This window comes from Salvelinus alpinus, chromosome 8 (assembly GCF_045679555.1).
Source record: "Salvelinus alpinus chromosome 8, SLU_Salpinus.1, whole genome shotgun sequence".
In the NCBI taxonomy this organism is placed as follows: Eukaryota; Metazoa; Chordata; class Actinopteri; order Salmoniformes; family Salmonidae; genus Salvelinus; species Salvelinus alpinus.
The window spans coordinates 64,704,991-64,725,503 of NC_092093.1; the positions used below are offsets into that span (position 1 = coordinate 64,704,991).

The 20,513-nt window shown below is 42.6% G+C and overlaps 1 protein-coding gene across 1 annotated transcript; it reads left to right on the top strand.

The window, feature by feature from the left end:
* Positions 1-6,018: 6,018 nt before the first annotated feature.
* Positions 6,019-20,185, top strand: LOC139583502 (SH2 domain-containing protein 1B-like). The gene is made up of 4 exons (XM_071414656.1): positions 6,019-6,506; positions 18,469-18,532; positions 18,618-18,786; positions 18,923-20,185. The coding sequence occupies exons 1-4, from the start codon at positions 6,367-6,369 to the stop codon at positions 18,961-18,963; spliced, it is 414 nt and encodes a 137-aa protein (XP_071270757.1). The 5' UTR covers positions 6,019-6,366; the 3' UTR covers positions 18,964-20,185.
* The last annotated feature ends 328 nt before the right edge of the window (positions 20,186-20,513 follow it).

Sequence of the window (20,513 nt, forward strand, 5' to 3'; positions counted from 1 at the left end):
AATAAATATTGTGGATCTTAATGATTTTCCTTATGATCCTGGACTATCGGACTACCATTTTATTACGTTTGCTATCGCAACAAACAATCTGCTTAGACCCCAACCAAGGATCATCAAAAGCTGTGCTATAAATTCTCGGATAACCCAAAGATTCCTACTGTAGATGCCCTTCCAGACTCCCTCCACCTAACCAAGGACGTCCGAGTACAAAAATTGGTTAACCACCTAACTGAGGAAATAAATGTGACCTTGCGTAATACCCTAGATGCAGTCGCACCCCTAAAAACAAAAAACATTTGTCATAAGAAACTAGCTCCCTGGTATACAGAAAATACTCAAGCCCTGAAGCAAGCTTCCAGAAAATTGGAACGGAAATGGAGCTACACCAAACTGTAAGTCTTCCAACTAGCTTGGAAAGACAGTACCATGCAGTATCGAAGAGCCCTCACTGCTGCTCGATCATCCTATTTTTCCAACTTAATTTAGGAGAATAAGAAAAATCTGAAAATTATTTTTGATACTGTCGCAAAGCTTACTAAAAAGCAGCTTTCCCCAAGAGAGGATGGCTTTCACTTCAGCAGTGATGAATTCATGAACCTCTGACAAAAATATTATCATTATTAGAAAGCAAATGATGGACTCCTCTTTAAATCTGCGTATTTCTCCAAAGCTCAGTTGTCCTGAGTCTGCATAACACTGCCAGGATCTAGGATCAAGGGAGACACTCAAGTTTTTTAATACTATATCTCTTGACACATTGATGAAAATAGTCATCGCCTCTAAACCTTCAAGCTGCATACTGGACCCTATTCCAACTAAACTACAGAAAGAGCTGCTTTCTGTGCTTGGTCCTCCTGTGTTGAACATAATAAACGGCTCCCTATCCACCGGATATGTTCCAAACTCACTAAAAGTGGTAGTAATAAAGCCTCTCTTGAAAAAGCCAAACCTTGACACAGAAAATATAAAAATACTGTTAGAAAAAGCAGTTGCACAGCTACTGACTGCCTTCCTGAAAACAAACAATGTATACGAAACACTTCATTCTGGTTTTAGACCCCATCATAGCACTGAGACTGCACTCATGAATGTGGTAAGTTGTCTTTTAATGGCGTCAGACCAAGGCTCTGCATCTGTCCTCGTGCTCCTAGACCTTAGTGCTGCTTTTGACACAATCGATCACCAAATTATTTTGGAGAGATTGGAAACCCAAATTGGTCCACACGGACAAGTTCTGGCCTGGTTTAGATCTTATCTGTTGGAAAGATATCAGTTTGTCTCTGTGGATGTTTGTCCTCTGACAAATCAACTGTAAATTTCGGTGTTCCTCAAGGTTCTGTTTTAGGACCACTATTGTTTTCACTATATATTTTACCTCTTGGTGACGTCATTCAGAAACATAATGTTAACTTTCAATGCTATGCGGACGATACACAGCTGTATATTTCGATGAAACATGGTGAAGACCCAAAATTGCCCTCTCTGGAAGCCTGTGTTTCAGACATAAGGAAGTGGATGGCGGCAAATGTTTTACTTTTAACAAAACTTTTGACAAAATGGAGATGCTTGTTCTAGGTCCCAAGAAACAAAGATATCTTCTGTTGGATCTGACAATTAATCTTGATGGTTGTACAGTCGTCTCAAATAAACTGTGAAGGACCTCGTTGTTACTCTGGACCCTGATCTCTCTTTTGACTAACATATCAAGACTGTTTCAAGGACAGCTTTTTTCCGTCTATGTAACATTGCAAAAATCAGAAACTTTCTGTCCAAAAATGATACAGGAAAGTTAATCCATGCTTTTGTCACTTCTAGATTAGACTACTGCAATGATCTACTTTCCGGCTACCCGGATAAAGCACTAAAAAAACTTCAGTTAGTGCTAAACACTGCTGCTAGAATCTTGACTAGAACCCAAAAATGTGATCATATTACTCCAGTGCTAGCCTCCCTACACTGGCTTCCTGTTAAGGCTAGGGCTGATATCAAGGTTTTACTGCTAACCTATAAAGAATAACATGGGCTTGCTTTTCCCTATCTCTCCGATTGGTCCTGCCATACATACCTACACGTACGCTACGGTCACAAGACGCAGGCCTCCTTACTGTCCCTAGAATTTCTAAGCAAACAGCTGGAGGTAGGGCTTTCTCCTATAGAGCTCCATTTTTATGGAATGGTCTGCCTATCCATGTTAGAGACACAGACTCAGTCTCGACCTTTAAGTGTTTATTGAAGACTCATCTATTCAGTAAGTCCTATAAATGAGTGTAGTCTGGCCCAGAGGTGTGAAGGCGTCACTTGAGTGGGTTGAGTCACTGACGTGATCTTCCTGTCTGTGTTGGCGCCCCCTCAGCTTCGTGCCGTGGGGGAGATCTTCATAGGCTATACTCAGCCTTGTCTCATGGTAGTAAATTGATGGTTTGAAGGTATCCCTCTAATGGTGTGGGGGCTGTGCTTTGACAAAGTGGGTGGGGTTATATCCTGCCTGGTTGGCCCTGTCCGGGGTATCGTCGGAAGGGGCCACGGTGTCTCCCGACCTCTCCTGTCTCAGCCTCCAGTATTTATGCTCCAATAGTTTGTGTGTCGGGGGGCTAGGGTCAGTCTGTTATATCTGGAGTTTTTCTCCTGTCTTATCCGGTGTCCTGTGTGAATTTCAGTATGCTCCCTCTAATTCTCTCTCTCTCACACTCCTCCTGGAGGCCCTGAGCCCTGGGACCATACCTCAGGACTACCTGGCCTGATGACTCCTTGCTGTCCGCAGTCCACCATGCGTGCTGCTGCTCCAGTTTCAACTGTTCTGCCTGTGGCTATGGAACCCTGACCTGTTCACCGGACGTGCTACCCTGTCCCAGACCTACTGTTTTCAACCCTCTCTCTACTGAACCTGCTGTCTTGAACTCTGAATGCTCGGCTATGAATAGCCAACTGACATTTACTCCTGAGGTGCTGACCTGTTGCACCCTCTACAACCACTGTGATTATTATTATTTGATCCTGCTGGTCATCTATGAACGTTTGAACATCTTGGCCATGGACTGTTACAATCTCCACCCGGCACAGCCAGAAGAGGGCTTGCCACCCTTCAGAGCCTGGTTTATCTCTAGCTTTCTTCCTAGATTCCTGCCTTTCTAGGGAGTTTTTCCTGGCCACTGTGCTTCTACATCTGCATTGCTTGCTGTTTGTGTCACGTCTGCTCCCGCTCTTCCCCCCCTGGCGCTTGAGGGCTCCTGCCGGTTCGTTGGGCTTCCATGCCCCAACCAGCTTGCCCAGCGCCCATGTCTCGGCCGGTTTGCCCAGGTGGGACGCCTGGTGGTGCCCCTTGGCGGGGGGGGGTTAGGTACTGCCAGGCTGCCCGGCATCACTCACTCCTGCAATCTGTTACGCACACCTGCCTTCCCTCGTCACACGCATCAACGATATTGGACTTCCCTATATTTGTCAGTTCCCCTGCTCTGTTCCCTGCTGCTGCATTATTTTTTTTAAATTCTGTGTTACTCGTTTGCTGACACTGTTCTTGTCTCGTTCCATGTCCGTTCTATACTAAATGTTTGACTCCCCGTACCTGCTTCGTCTCTCCAGCGTCATCCCATGTGACAGAATGCAGCAGCCAACATACAAAGCATCGGGGAGTACTGGCATTCCGGTTGGTGGTGACATCGGCTCTGGGTCGCCGCCGATGGAATTGGGGGTGCCTAGCCAGCTCGTCGGGCTTCCACGCCCTATTTGGCTCGAGAGGTTTCCTTGCCCCGGTTGGCTCTGATGGCGCCCATCCCACGTCGGGCCTCAGCCGGATTGTCAGTTCTTGTTCGCCCAGCCGGTCCAGGAGTTTTTGTTTTGTTTTGTTGGTGACGTCGGGGTGGATTCTGCCGCCGATGGAACCGGGGATGCCTAAGCCAAACCGCCGGGTTTCCACGCCCTGGCTGGCTCGAGAGGTTTCCTTGCCTCGGTTGGCTTGGCAGGTTTCCATCCCACGTCACACTCCACCGGATCTTCGGGCTCCCTCTCTGCAGCGGGATTGACAAGCGTCTTGCCTCAGCCAGATTGTCGGGCTTCCATGCCTCAGCCGGCTCGCCAGGCTCCCACGCTCCTGCCGGTTCGCTGGGATTCTACGCCCCAACCGGCTTGCCCAGCGCCCATGTCTCGGCCGGTTCTAGAGCCTGGCGCCCCTAGAGAGGGGGGTACTGTCACGTCTGCTCCCGCTCTTCCCCCACCTGGCGCTTGAGGGCGCCAGGTTGCCCTGCATCACGCACTCCTGCCAACTATTACGCACACCTGCCTTCCCTCGTCACGCGCATCAGCGTTATTGGACTCCCCTGGACTCACTCATCACCTGTTTATTTCCTCCCCTATATTTGTCAGTTCCCCTGCTCTGTTCCCCGCTGCTGCATTAATTGTTTTTTCTCTGTGTTACTCGTTTGCTGACGCTGTTCCTGTCTGGTTCCATGACTCCCCGTACCTGCTTCGTCTCTCCAGCGTGACAGTTCGGGGTTTTAGGCTGGGTTTCTGTATAGCACTTTGTGACATCGGCTGATGTATAAAGGGCTTTATAAATTCATTTGATTGATTGATTGATTGATTCTCTCTGCTACCGTATGGCAAGTGGTACCGGAGCGCCTAGTCTAGGACCAAGAGGCTTTTAAACAAGCCATAAGACTCCTGAACATCTAATCAAATGGCTACCCAGACTATTTGCATTGCCCCCCTCTTTTATGCTGCTGCTACTCTGTTTATTATCTATGCATAGTCACTTTAATAACTCTACCTACATGTACATATTACCACAATTACCCCGACTAACCGGTGCACCTGCACATTGCCTCTGTACCGGGTACCCCCTGTATATAGTCTCACTATTGTTATTTTACTGCTGCTCTTTAATTATTTGTTACTTTTATTTCTTATTTTTTTGTTGGTATTTTTCTTAAAACTGCATTGTTGGTTAAGGGCTTGTAAGTAAGTATTTCCCTGTAAGGTCTACACCTGTTGTATTCAACACACACACACACACAAAAGTAACTGTAATAATATTACTTGTTACTTTACTCTGTTACTCATAAAAGTAACGTGTTACCCCCAACACTGGTTACAGGGCATTCTGACTCTGGTTGAATAGAAGTAGGTTAATCAGTCTGTAAACATTGGAAAACTAAGTATGAGCTACTGTCCAGCAACTGAGTTATTTTGAGAGTGACTAGCAGCAACACTGATTATCTAACCTGGTGGTAGGTTAGGATAATTAACATAACAGGTTAGAAGAATTAAGTTAAGGTTAGGAAGAGGGTTAGGTTATGTTCTCCTAACCAGCTACGAAAAGTAACTTCCAGACCAGTTGTAGGTGTACTCCATCTACTGACAATCTTTCTTACCATCCCCCGACCTCGTTTTCCTGCTTTGACTGCTCAGTGCTCATGTCCACTTCACAAATAAAATCTTGTCCGAAGGCTTGAACTTGAGCAGGGAATGGAAGCGGGAGCACGGAGCTCAGAAAGGTCAGCCCAGGGTAGCTAGGCTACTTCTCGTCAGAACTGGTAAACTGGCCTACACTTACATGCCTTCATACATGCCTTCCCCCACAAGGGGGAAACTGTCTTCCTCTCAATAGCTAATTCGTTTATAACCCACCAAGCGCATGCTCTCTCTCTCTTTCTCAATTCAATTTTGAATTCAATTCAAGGGGCTTTATTGGCATTTAAAACATATGTTAACATTGCCAAAACAAGTGAAGTAGATAATAAACAAAAGTGGAATAAACAATAAAAATTAACAGTAAACATTACAGTCACAACATTTCCAAAACAATAAAGACATTTCAAATGTCATATTATGTGCAAATAGTTAAAGTACAAAAGGGAAAATAAATAAACATAAATATGGTTGTATTCACAATGGTGTTTGTTCTTCACTGGTTGCCCTTTTCTTGTCTGTCTCTCTCTCTCTCTCTCTCTCTCTCTCTCTCTCTCTCTCTCTCTCTCTCTCTCTTTCACACACTTCCTGTGATCTTGTGGCCACAGAGGCACTTTTGAAAGAGGGTCTGTGAGATATTGAACCTTTGAAGAGCGTTCTCTGTCTGTGTCTGTCTCTGATCTCACTGCAGATTATGGAGAGATTGGTTGATTGATTATCAGAGAGTAACTTTACCAACGCTACCACTGCTAGCTTCTCTCTGGGGTGAGGAGACAGAGAACACAGGGAGAGGAGAGGACAGGTGAGAAAGAGAAGAGTGAAGAAGCAGGGGAGAGTATCAAAAGAAGAGGTGAGGACTGACTGAGGAGAGTGGGAGGACCAGGCCTCTGAGTGGACTGATACAGGAAGAGAGGTAGAGAGGAAGGGTGTTGACCCCGTTGCCCCGCTGTTGGGATAGTTACAATGGCATCGCCTCTATTGATGTACCACGGGGCGATCAGTAAACTGGACTGTGAGGGTCTGCTGGGGAAGAAGGGGAAGGATGGAGCCTACCTCCTCAGAGACAGCGAAACCATCCAAGGAGCCATGTGTCTGTGTGTCTAGTGAGTATTACACTCCTTGTTCTTTTTACAGAAATGTAGGACGTTTAATGTACAACAATCCATCGTCCAAGCATTTTATAAATGCTTTATAGAATCCATCCTAGTTTTAATATTGTAGGGTGGTTTGGTGCTCTAGGGAACACTAGTCAGTACTCATTGGAGAAAGCCAGGAACCCCTGTGACATCTATAAAAAAATGAGTGAGGAAGAAGGGTAACAAATAACCTTACACATCACACACTCCAAGATCAGTACAGCCCCCTACCCTCCATGGTTAATTGTATGTGGACACTTGCTCGTCAAACATGGGCATTAATATGGAGTTGTTCCCCACTTTGCTGCTATAACAGCGTCCACTCTTCTTGGAAGGCTTTCCACTTGATGTCGAAACTTTGCTGCAGGGACTTGCTTCCATTCATACAGAAGAGCATTATTGAGGTTGGGCACTAATGTTGGGCGTTTAGGCCTGTCTCGCAGTCAGCATTCCAATTCATCCCAATGGTGTTCGATGGAGTTGAGGTCAGGGATCTGTGCAGGTCAGTCAAGTTCTTCCACATCGATCTCAACAAACCGTTTCTGTATGGACCTCACTTTGTGCATGGGTGCATTGTCATGCTGAAACAGGAAAGAACCTTCCCCAAACTGTTGCCACAGAGTTGGAAGCACAGAATTGTCTAGAATGTCATTGTATGCTGTAGCATTAAGATTTCCCTTCACTGGAACTAAGGGGCCTAGCCCGAACCATGAAAAACAGCCCCAGACCATTATTCTTCCTACATCAAACTTTATAGTTGGCACTATGCATTCGGGCAGGTAGTGTTCTCCTGGCATCTGCCAAACCAAGATTCATCCACCGGACTGCCAGATGGCGAAGCATGATTCATCACTCCAGAGAATGCGTTTCCACTGCTCCAGATCCCAATGGCGGTGAGCTTTACACCACTCCAGCCAACGCTTCGCATTGCTCATTGGGATCTTAGGCTTGTGTGCGGCTGATTGGCCATGGAAACCCATTTCATGAAACTCCCGATGAACAGTTATTGTGCTGACATTGCTTCCAGAGGCAGTTTGGAACTCTGTATTGAGTGTTGCAACTGAGGACAGACGATTTTTACGAGCTACGCGCTTCAGCACTCTGGGCGGTCCCATTCTGTGAGCTTGTGTGGCCTACCACGTCGTGACTGAGACGTTGTTACTCCTACACGTTTCCACTTCATAATAACAGCACTTACAGTTGACCAGGCAGCTCAAGCAGGGCAGAAATTTGATGAACTGACTTGTTGGAAAGGTGGCATCCTATAACGGTGCCATGTTGAAAGTCATTCTATTCTATTTTATTATTATTATATATTTTTTTATTGCATATAGATTGTGGCTTCCATCAACGTAATGGTCTCCATCATTTCCAATCCCCCATATATTTTCTTTCTGTAAATATATATTTTTTTTTTTAATTAAGAAAAATAAAGTTCTATATTATTTTCCCCTGACCCTGCCACCCCTCCCCTAATTGGAGTAAACTAGTGGACAACAACACTTAGGCTTCTACTTCCAGCTTATACATACTATATACATTTTACGGATACAGTATATATTACAATAGTTATCTTTTGTTTGTTTTTAGTCCCATCCTTCAGCTCCACTCAACCCCTCCCATCTATCTCTGAACACCATCCAGTTTCTATTTGCCATAAATGTTCAACTGTGCTATGATGCTTCACAAAAGATCTGAACCTTTCTAATCTTACAGATTCTACATATTTTAAATTAAAGATAAACATTTTTTGCTAAGAGTACTATTATAGTATTGATTGATTGACTATGACTTTTTAAATCACCCAGCAGTGCTATTTGCAGAGTTAGCTCCAGGTAAATGTTGCAATTCTTCAGCCATTCCTGAAACTGCGACCAAAAACTGAAAATGATCTAATGATTCTGTCTCTTCGCAGCTAAATCTGCAGAACTGGCATGGTTGTATCCCCCATATATATAACATTCTATTGGTTGCAATAATTTTGTATAATAATTTAAATGGAAAAACTCAAAGTTTTGAATCCAGAGTTGTTTTCTGTATCAGTTCATAAACCATGTGCCATGGAATCGGTACATTGAAAATCTCTTCCCAACTATTTTGCAATCTATATGGCACAGCTGTAGATGTTTTGGTCCTTAAATGAAACTGGTATTCTTTTTATTTATCACAATTTTCTTTAGCCAATTTTGGTCTTTAATGCAGGGCAGACAGACAAGTTCCTTACTTTCTCCCCCTTCCACTTGCCTCTTCCATTTTTGGAGTAATGCTGCAATTAGTTGGTTGTAATTTTGAATAGAGCATATATTTACATAGACATAGATACATATATTTACAATAGAGCATATATTTACATATATTTTTGTTAGCTGCATGTGTGACATATTATACCAATAGTCCCATTTAATTTTGTCTGCCTTGCCATTCCAAATAAAATTGAATATTTTTTGCTCATATAATTCAAAAAACTGTTCGCTAGGTGTAGGCAAGGCCATAAGCAAATAGGTAAACTGGGATATGACTAAAGAGTTATCAGGGTGATTTTTCCACTAATAGGCAGGTATTTTCCTTTCCACAGTAGCAAGATCGTATTTATTTTGCTAATTTACTATAAAAATGAATTGTAGTGAGAGCATTTTTTTTTTCGGGATATGAACACTGAGTATGTGCACTTCACCATCAGACCATTTTATTGGTAAACTATACGGTAATGTAAGAGTTAGATATTTTCTTGTGATCCAATACGTAATATGGTACATTTATCATAATTTGATTGTAATCCAGAAAGGTTAGAAAATGTATATAGATCCTCTATGAGGCTGTGGTGGGATCCAAATTGTGGATTTAAAAGAAAACATGAATCATCAGCGTACAATGACACTTTTGTTGTTAAGCACTGGATTTCTAGGCCCTTGATAGTATTATTGGATCTGATTTTAATAGATAACATTTTGATGCCATAATAAATAGATATGCCGATAGTGGACAACCTTGTTTTACTCCTCTTGACAGTTTAATACTTTCTGAGAAATATACATTATTTACTATTTTACACCTAGGGTTACTATATATATATAACTTTAACCCATTGTATATGAGATTTTCCAAAATTTAAATATTCCAGGAATTTAAATATAAATTCCAGTAGTACTTTATCAAAAGCCTTTTTAAAGTCAGCTATGAATACCAGTGTCACGATCGTGTGGTTGAGAGACGGACCAAAACGCAGCATTTGGAAAATAAGCCATCTTCTTTTAATAACACCACGAAGATGAACACGACACAAAACACTATACAAACTAACAAAACAACCGTGAAGCTACAAACGTTGTGCACATACATACAGGCTACAAACGTTCTACATAGACAATTACCCACATCACATGAAAGCCTATGGCTACCTTAAATATGGCTCCCAATCAGAGACAACAGAAACCAGCTGTCTCTAATTGGGAACCCATTCAGGCAACCATAGACTTTCCTAGACAACTACACACAACATAGACACAGCTAGACAACTATACTAAACATAAAGCCAACTACTCTAAATAAACCCCCTAAACCTTACAATCACTCTGGACACTACAAAACCCACATAAATACCCATGTCACACCCTGACCTAACTAAAATAATAAAGAAAACAAAGAATACTAAGGCCAGGGCGTGACAACCAGGCAATGTTTCACTGATTTTTCATAGTGTTCTATTGTTTCCAGTACTTGTCTTATATTATCTCCAATTTATTGTCCATGTAAAAAACCTGTCTGATTAGGATGAATAATATACGACAATACCTTTTTAATTCTATGCGCTATGAATTTTTCTCGAATTTTTTGCATCACAACACTGAAGTGTAAGGGGCCTCCAATTTTTTAAATGGACTGGATCTTTATATTTACCACTTGGGTCCTGTTTCAGTAATAATGAAATCAGACCTTGTTGAGAATCTAATAATCTACCATTTGTATAGGAGTGGTTAAAACATGCTAATAATGGTCCTCTGAGTACATCAAAAAAGGTTTGGTATCCCTCAACTGGTATGCCATCTAGCCTTAGACTTTTCCCAGACTTAAAGGCTTTAATTGCATCAAGAAGTTCCTCCTCTGTAATTTGGCATTCACATTATTCTTTCTGTACAGCTGTTCATTTTACATTATTAAAAAAAATCTTTACAATTAACTTGTTAGTGGAGATGAAAGGAAAACATATGCTTAAAGTACTTTGCTTACTTTGCTTCTTTCAAAATATAATTTGGTGAACATGGGTGACATTTGTAACAAGTTTCAGTCAATTATTTTTGTGAGTATTTCTATGTTGAAGAATAAAACATTATTTGGTGCATTTTCCCCCATATTCCATCCAGTTCGCTTTCAAATCAAATCAAATGTATTTATATAGCCCTTCGTACATCAGCTGATATCTCAAAGTGCTGTACAGAAACCCAGCCTAAAACCCCTAACAGCAAGCAATGCAGGTGTAGAAGCACGGTGGCTAGGAAAAACTCCCTAGAAAGGCCAAAACCTAGGAAGAAACCTAGAGAGGAACCAGGCTATGAGGGGTGGCCAGTCCTCTTCGCTTTAATTTATTGTAGCATCCGCTACAAGACCATGGTGCTTGCCTACGGAGCTGTGAGGGGAACGGCACCTCAGTACCTTCAGGCTCTGATCAGGCCCTACACCCAAACAAGGGCACTGCGTTCATCCACCTCTGGCCTGCTCGCCTCCCTACCACTGAGGAAGTACAGTTCCCGCTCAGCCCAGTCAAAACTGTTCGCTGCTCTGGCACCCCAATGGTGGAACAAACTCCCTCACGACGCCAGGACAGCGGAGTCAATCACCACCTTCCGGAGACACCTGAAACCCCACCTCTTCAAGGAATACCTAGGATAGGATAAAGTAATCCTTCTGACCCCCCCCCCCCTTAAAAGATTTAGATGCACTATTGTAAAGTGGTTGTTCCACTGGATGTCATAAGGTGAATGCACCAATTTGTAAGTCGCTCTGGATAAGAGCGTCTGCTAAATGACTTAAATGTAAATGTTAAATGTTTATTGTTATAATATATTATTTCTTGAATAAGTTCCTTTCTTTTTGTTTTTCCTCTAACTTATTCTTATTCTATGGTACAGATTTTATTGCTATATACAGTGGGGCAAAAAAGTATTTAGTCAGCCACCAATTGTGCAAGTTCTCCCACTTAAAAAGATGAGAGAGGCCTGTAATTTTCATCATAGGTACACTTCAACTATGACAGACAAAATGAGAAAAGAAAATCCAGAAAATCACATTATAGGATTTTTAATGAATTTATTTGCAAATTATGGTGGAAAATAAGTATTTGGTCAATAACAAAAGTTTATCTCAATACTTTGTTATATACCCTTTGTTGGCAATGACAGAGGTCAAACGTTTTCTGTAAGTCCTCACAAGGTTCACACACACTGTTGCTGGTATTTTGGCCCATTCCTCCATGCAGATCTCCTCTAGAGCAGTGATGTTTTGGGGCTGTTGCTGGGCAACACGGACTTTCAACTCCCTCCAAAGATTTTCTATGGGGTTGAGATCTGGAGACTGGCTAGGCCACTCCAGGACCTTGAAATGCTTCTTACGAAGCCACTCCTTCGTTGCCCGGGCGGTGTGTTTGGGATCATTGTCATGCTGAAAGACCCAGCCACGTTTCATCTTCAATGCCCTTGCTGATGGAAGGAGGTTTTCACTCAAAATCTCACGATACATGGCCCCATTCATTCTTTCCTTTACACGGATCAGTCGTCCTGGTCCCTTTGCAGAAAAACAGCCCCAAAGCATGATGTTTCCACCCCCATGCTTCACAGTAGGTATGGTGTTCTTTGGATGCAACTCAGCATTCTTTGTCCTCCAAACACGACGAGTTGAGTTATATTTTGGTTTCATCTGACCATATGACATTCTCCCAATCTTCTTCTGGATCATCCAAATGCTCTCTAGCAAACTTCAGACGGGCCTGGACATGTACTGGCTTAAGCAGGGGGACACGTCTGGCACTGCAGGATTTGAGTCCCTGGCGGCGTAGTGTGTTACTGATGGTAGGCTTTGTTACTTTTGGTCCCAGCTCTCTGCAGGTCATTCACTAGGTCCCCCCGTGTGGTTCTGGGATTTTTGCTCACCGTTCTTGTGATCATTTTGACCCCACGGGGTGAGATCTTGCGTGGAGCCCCAGATCGAGGGAGATTATCAGTGGTCTTGTATGTCTTCCATTTCCTAATAATTGCTCCCACAGTTGATTTCTTCTAACCAAGCTGCTTACCTATTGCAGATTCAGTCTTCCCAGCCTGGTGCAGGTCTACAATGTTGTTTCTGGTGTCCTTTGACAGCTCTTTGGTCTTGGCCATAGTGGAGTTTGGAGTGTGACTGTTTGAGGTTGTGGACAGGTGTCTTTTATACTGATAACAAGTTCAAACAGGTGCCATTAATACAGGTAACAAGTGGAGGACAGAGGAGCCTCTTAAAGAAGAAGTTACAGGTCTGTGAGAGCCAGAAATCTTGCTTGTTTGTAGGTGACCAAATACTTATTTTCCACCATAATTTGCAAATAAATTCATAAAAAATCCTACAATGTGATTTTCTGGATTTGTTTTCCTCATTTTGTCTGTCATAGTTGAAGTGTACCTATGATGAAAATTACAGGCCTCTCTCATCTTTTTAAGTGGGAGAACTTGCACAATTGGTGGCTGACTAAATACTTTTTTGCCCCACTGTATCTACTGCCAATGTTTGTCTCTGGAGATTGTATGGCTGTGTGCTTGATTTTGTACACCTGTCAGCAATGGGTGTGGCTGAAATTTGAAGGGATTTCCACATGCTTTTGGCCATGTACAGTCGTGGCCAAAAGTTTTGAGAATGACACAAATTTTTATTTCCACAAAGTTTGCTGCTTCAGTGTCAGATGTTACTATGGAATACTGAAGTATAATTACAAGCATTTCATAAGTGTCAAAGGCTTTTATTGACAATTACATGAAGTTGATGCAAAGAGTCAATATTTGCAGAGTTGACCCTTCTTTTTTAAGACCTCTGCAATCCGCCCTGGCATGCTGTCAATTAACTTCTGGGCCACATCCTGACTGATGGCAGCCCATTCTTGCATAATCAATGCTTGGAGTTTGTCAGAATTTTGGGGGTTTTGTTTGTCCACCCGCCTCTTGAGGATTGACCACAAGTTCTCAATGGGATTAAGGTCTGGGGAGTTTCCTGGCCATGGACCCAAAATATCGATGTTTTGTTCCCCGAGCCACTGAGTTATCACTTTTGTCTTATGGCAAGGTGCTCCATCATGCTGGAAAAGGCAATGTTCGTCACCAAACTGTTCCTGGATGGTTGGGAGAAGTTGCTCTCGGAGGATGTGTTGGTACCATTCTTTATTCATGGCTGTGTTCTTAGGCAAAATTGTGAGTGAGCCCACTCCCTTTGCTGAGAAGCAACCCCTCACATGAATAGTCTCAGGATGCTTTACTGTTGGCATGACACAGGACTGATGGTAGCGCTCACCTTGTCTTCTCCGGACAAGCTTTTTTCCGGATGCTCCAAACAATCGGAAAGGGGATTCATCAGAGAAAATAACTTTACCCCAGTCCTCAGCAGTCCAATCCCTGTACCTTTTGCAGAATATCAGTCTGTCCCTGATGTTTTTCCTGGAGAGAAGTGGCTTCTTTGCTGCCCTTCTTGACACCAGGTCATCCTCCAAAAGTCTTCTCCTCACTGTGCGTGCAGATGCACTCACACCTGCCTGCTGCCATTCCTGAGCAAGCTCTGTACTGGTGGTGCCCCGATCCCGCAGCTGAATCAACTTTAGGAGACGGTCCTGGTGCTGGCTGGACTTTCTTGGGCGCCCTGAAGCCTTCTTCACAACAATTGAACCGCTCTCCTTGAAGTTCTTGATGATCCGATAAATGGTTGATTTAGGTGCAATCTTACTGGCAGCAATTTCCTTGCCTGTGAAGCCCTTTTTGTGTAAAGCAATGATGACGGCACATGTTTCCTTCCAGGTAACCATAGTTGACAGAGGAAGAACAATGATTCCAAGCACCACCCTCCTTTTGAAGCTTCCAGTCTGTTATTCGAACTCAATCAGCATGACAGAGTGATATCCAGCCTTGTCCTCGTCAACACTCACACCTGTGTTAACGAGAGAATCACTGACATGATGTCAGCTGGTCCTTTTGTGGCAGGGCTGAAATGCAGTGGAAATATTTTTGGGGGGATTCAGTTCATTTGCATGGCAAAGAGGGACTTTGCAATTAATTGCAATTCATCTGATCACTCGTCATAACATTCTGGAGTATATGCAAATTGCCATCATACAAACTGAGGCAGCAGACTTTGTGAAAATTAATATTTGTGTCATTCTCAAAACTTTTGGCCACGACTGTAGTTTATACCGGTAGATCTCTGGCATACAAGTCTAAGAGAGAAGCTTCTACAGAGTTCTGTGCTACCATCTATCAAACATTGAAGTTTTTATTTGTATATAATATGTATACACTGAGTGCACAAAACATTAGGAACACCTTCCTAATATTGAGTTGCTCCCCCTTTTGCCCTCAGAAAAGCCTCAATTCGTCAGGGGATGGATTCTACAAGGTGTCGAACTTGAATATTTTGTTTTGCCAATTTACCCTCTGAATGGCACACATACACAATCCATGTCTCAAATGTCTCAAGGCTTAAAAATCCTTCTTTAAAACTTCTTGTGAATAGGGGGCGCTGTTTTCACTTTGGGAAAAAATCGTGCCCAATTTAAACGGCCTCGTACTCTATTCTAGATCGTACAATATGCATATTATTATTACTATTGGATAGAAAACACTCTCAAGTTTCTAAAACTGTTTGAATTATATCTGTGAGTAAAACAGAACTCATTTGGCAGCAAACTTCCAGACAGGAAGTGAAGAATCTGAAAACAATGCTCTGTTCCAGGGCCTGCCTATTCAATTGCCTAATATTTATGGATATGCATGCACTGCAAACGCCTTCCACTAGATGTCAACAGGCAGTGGAAGGTGGAATGGGGTGTCTAGCTTGATCTGAGGTCGAACAAGAGCTCTTGGAGTGGCAGGTCTGGAAATTTCTTTGTCTTCTCTGGCGCGCGAAGTACATCGACATTGGTTTCTGAAAAGCGTTCGGTATACACGGTGGATATCTCCGGCTCTTATTTTATTTGATACATGTGATAAAAACATCATAAAGTAGTTTTTTTCAACCGAGTTGTATCAGTTTATTCAACGTTTATTGCGACTTTTGGAATTTTCCTTTCTTTGTGTCAGGAGAAGATGGGCATGTTCGCGCCACATGGCTAGCTAAGGGTGCTAATTCGACAGGAGAAAACCTAACAACGATTTATTCTGGACCTAGGACTCCTTGTACAAGATTCTGATGGAAGCTCAGCAAAAGTAAGAACAATTTATGATGTTATTTTGTATTTCTGTGGAAAATGTTGAGTCCTATTTTTCGCCCTTTTTGCGGGCGCTGTCTCGCTATAACGTAAGCTGTTTGTTATGGTAAAGTTATTTTTAAAAATCTAACACGGCGGTTGCATTAAGAACTAGTGTATCTTTCATTTGCTGTCCAACATGTATTTTTTAGTAAAGTTTATGATGAGTTCTTTGGTCAGATTAGGTGAGTGTCCAAAATAGCTCCGGACAATTTGGTGAATCGATGCTACATATTCACAATGTATAACCACGGTTTGCAGCTCTAAATATGCACATTTTCGAACAAAACATAAGTGTATTGTATAACCTGATAATAATAATAATCACAGTAGTTGTTGAGGGTGCAGCAAGTCAGCACCTCAGGAGTAAATGTCAGTTGGCTTTTTATAGCCGATCAGTAAGAGTATCTCTACCGCTCCTGCATTCTCTAGAGAGTTGAAAACAGCAGGTCTGGGACAGGTAGCACGTCCGGTGGACAGGTCAGGGTTCCATAGCCGCAGGCAGAACAGTTGAAACTGGAGCAGCAGCACGGCCAGGTGGACTGGGGACAGCAAGGAGTCATCGTGCCAGGTAGTCCTGAGGCATGGTCCTAGGGCTCAGGTCCTCTGAGAGAGAGAAAGAAAGAGAGAAAGAGAGAATTAGAGAGAGCATACTTGAATTCACACAGGACACCGGATAAGACAGGAGAAGTACTCCAGATATAACAAACTGACCCTAGCCCCCCGACACATAAACTACTGCAGCATAAATACTGGAGGCGGAGACAGGAGGGGTCAGGAGACACTGTGGCCCCATCCGATGATTCTTCAAAGTAGCCACCCTTTGCCTTGATGACAGCTTTGCCCACTCTTGGCATTCTCTCAGCCAGCTTCATGAGGTAGTCACATGGAATGCATTTCAATTATCAAGTGTGCCTTGTTAAAAGTTAATTTGTGGAATTTCTTTCCTTATTAATGCGTTTGAGCCAATCAGTTGTGTTGTGACGACAAGTCAGGGTTGGTATACAGAAGATAGCTCTATTTGGTAAAAGACAATGTGTCACGTGTGCTCCCTCTCTCGCCTCTAAGTCACCAGGCTGCTGTTTATTGCGCACACCTGTCACGTGCATCAGCGCCTAATGACACTCACCTGGACTCCATCACCTCCTTGATTACCTGCCCTATTTGTGTCACTCCCTTTGGTTCATTCCCCAGATGTTGTTTCTGTTTCATGTCTGTATGCTGTTAGTGTTTCTTGTTTTGTATTATGTTCCGTTACTTTATTAAATATTCACTCACTGTACTTGCTTCCTGACTCTCAGCGCACATCGCTACACCAAGTCCATATTATGGCAAGAACAGCTAAAATAAGCAAAGAGAAATGACAGTCCATCATTACTTTAAGACATGAAGGTCAGTCATTACGCAAAAACCATCAAGCTCTATGATGAAACTGGCTCTAATGAGGACCGCCACAGGATAGGAAGACCCAGAGAGAGGTACTTCTGCTGCAGAGAAAAAGTTCATTAGATTTACCAGCCTCAGAAATTGCAGTCCATAATAAATGCTTCACAGAGTTCAGGTAACAGACACATCTCAACATCAACTGTTCAGAGGAGACTACGTGAATCAGGCCTTCATGGTCGAATTGCTGCAAAGAACCCACTACTGAAGGACACCAATAATAAGAAGAGACTTGCTTGAGCCAAGAAACACGAGCAATGGATATTATATCGGTGGAAATCTGTCCGTTGGTCTGATGAGTCCAAATTTTAGATTTTTGGTTCCAACCGCCGTGTCTTTGAGACGCAGAGTACGTGAACAGATGATCTCCACATGTGTGGTTCTCACCATGAAGCATGTAGTAGGATGTGTGATGGCGCTTTGCTGGTGACACTTTCTGTGATTTATTTAGAATTCAAGGCACATTCTGCAGCGATACGCCATCCCATCTGGTTTGCGTTTAGTGGAACTATAATTTGTTTTTCAACAGGACAATGACCCAACACACCTCCAGGCTGTGTAAAGGCTATTTGACCAAGAAGGAGAGTGATGGAGTGCTGCATCAGATGACCTGGCCTCCACAATCAATCACCCGATCTCGAACCAATTGAGATGGTTTGGGATGAGTTGGATTGCAGAGTGAAGGAAAAGCATCCAACAAGTGCTCAGCATATGTGGGAACTCCTTCAAGACTGTTGGAAAAGCATTCCAGATTAAGCTGGTTGTTAGAATGCCAAGCATGTGCAAAGCTGTCATCAAGGCAAAGGGTGGCTACTTTGAAGAATCTCAAATCTAAAAAATATATTTTGATTTGTTTAGCACTTTTTTGGTTACTACATGATTCCATATGTGTTATTTCATAGTTTTGATGTCTTCACCATTATTCTACAATGTAGAAAATAGTAAAAATAAAAACCCTTGAATGAGTAGGTGTGTTCAAACGTTTGACTGGTGCTGTATTTGTGTGTTGTGTTTCTGCAGTAAAAAGAAGGTGGTGTATACCTACAGAATCCTCCAGACCCACACTGGAAGCTACACCCTGCAGGTACACCCTGTGTGTGTGTGTGTGTGTGTGTGCGCGCACGCTTGTGTTTGTGTGTGTTTCTGATGGTCTGTCTGTCTGTGTATAGACAGCGTCTGGTGTAGAGGAGAAATTCTTTAAGACGTTAGAGGAGCTGGTCCGCCATTATAAGCGTCGGGGGCAGGGATTGGCTCAGCATCTGCGCCACTCAGTCAAGAGGAAGACACTGCTACAACTTCCCGCCCCCAATGTCATCGATGAGGTGCCTGATTATGAAAGTAAGTAACATTGTCTGTTAGTTTCACTTCCATCTGTCACTTACTTTTTTCAGACCTTTATCAGATGTCCAGATTGTTATCATCCTTAAATAGCCACTCACTACTTGTGTCCTTTCTCTGTCCCTCTCTTGTCTAGATGTGGATGCATCAGACTACGTTGTTGTCCTGCCCTCTTGATTCAGCAGCACACCCCTGACCTATGAGCCTGTAAATATCTAGGTGTGGTGCCTTCAGGCAGGTTTTTTACATTTTTATCCTGATGCCAGGGGCGGACTGGTCATCTAGCATTTCGAGCAAATGCCAGATGAGCTGGTCAAATTTTAGCCCATAAGGCCTGTCTAATTCATATATATTTTTTAGCTAAATTATCATTATCTGGCTAATAATTGGGACCTCAAAAGGGAAAAAATGGGCTGGTGTGTTAGAAATGCCAGGGCTGATTTTTGGTCTCGCTCCTGCCTTATGCAATGTGTTGTGTGCTGTTCTGTGTGCCAGGGATACTGAGATTGTCAGAGAGAATAGTGTTTGTCTGGTTGTTGAAGTGGAAGTTAAAATCTAATTTTATTTGTCACATACACAATGGGTGTAGACTTTACTGTGAAATGCTTGCTTACGAGCCCTTCCCAACTATGCTGAATCAAAAAAAAAAAATATATATATTTATATACTATAAAATATATAGTAACACAAAAGGAAGAAAAAAACAAGAATGAAGCTACGTATATCATAATTTTTTTTATTTTGGTGGGTGCATATATTTGTCCTATCTTACACATCTACAAGTGTGTATTAATACGCATGTGTGAATTAGAAATTAGTGTATTGCATATTCCACTCTCCCGGAGACACCTTCGGAGAGTGGGGTAACAGGGAGTACTAGTATCAGTACCATATCAATGTGTAGAAGTACGAGGTTTTTGAGGTAGATACTGTATGTGCATAAAGGCAGGGTAAAGTGACTAGGCATCAGGATAGATAATAATAAGAGTGAAATAAAGAACAGAGGAGCATATGTGTGTGTGTGGCGTCAGTATGCGTGTATGTGTTGTGTCTATGTGTGTGTGCGTATGTAGTGTATCTAAATGTATGTGGGTTTGTGAGAGTCAGTGTATGTATAATATGTATATATCATCTTGTGACTGAATAGTATCAGTGCACACACACTCCATAGAGACATCCCATATAATTGACTGTTGTCATTCATCGTATGAATTTAGAAACATGAATATCTTTTTGTCACTGTGGTATTCCGAATAGAGTTTATTTACTTGTAAAGATTTAGGCCTACTCTGGATAAGACTAAGCTGTAATGTGTAAATGTTCCTAGCTTAAATTTTAAAAAGTTTGTAAACACCATTTTTTATCTATTTTTCCCTAACTAAATTAAAATGCTGTTATATAACCAACTGTGTGTTGTTGTAACATAAACCCCCCCCCCCCCCCCCCCCCCCACCTGACTCAGTCTGGGGCTACACAGACATACACACTCACGCTCACACACATCCACTTGTTTTTGTCACACTTGTTTTCTCACCTCTCTGCAAGGTCCCCTGCTGTAGACAGTGTGTTTCACTTTCACTGAACCAGAGGACCAGTAACCATTACGTCTTGCAATGGAAACCATTTACCGTCTAAAAACTAAATGGAAGCAAACGGAGCAAATGGAACGAAACTGGAATAGACCTACCTGAATTTGTCCAACCTCTTTTATCGTTGCAAAATCGTTT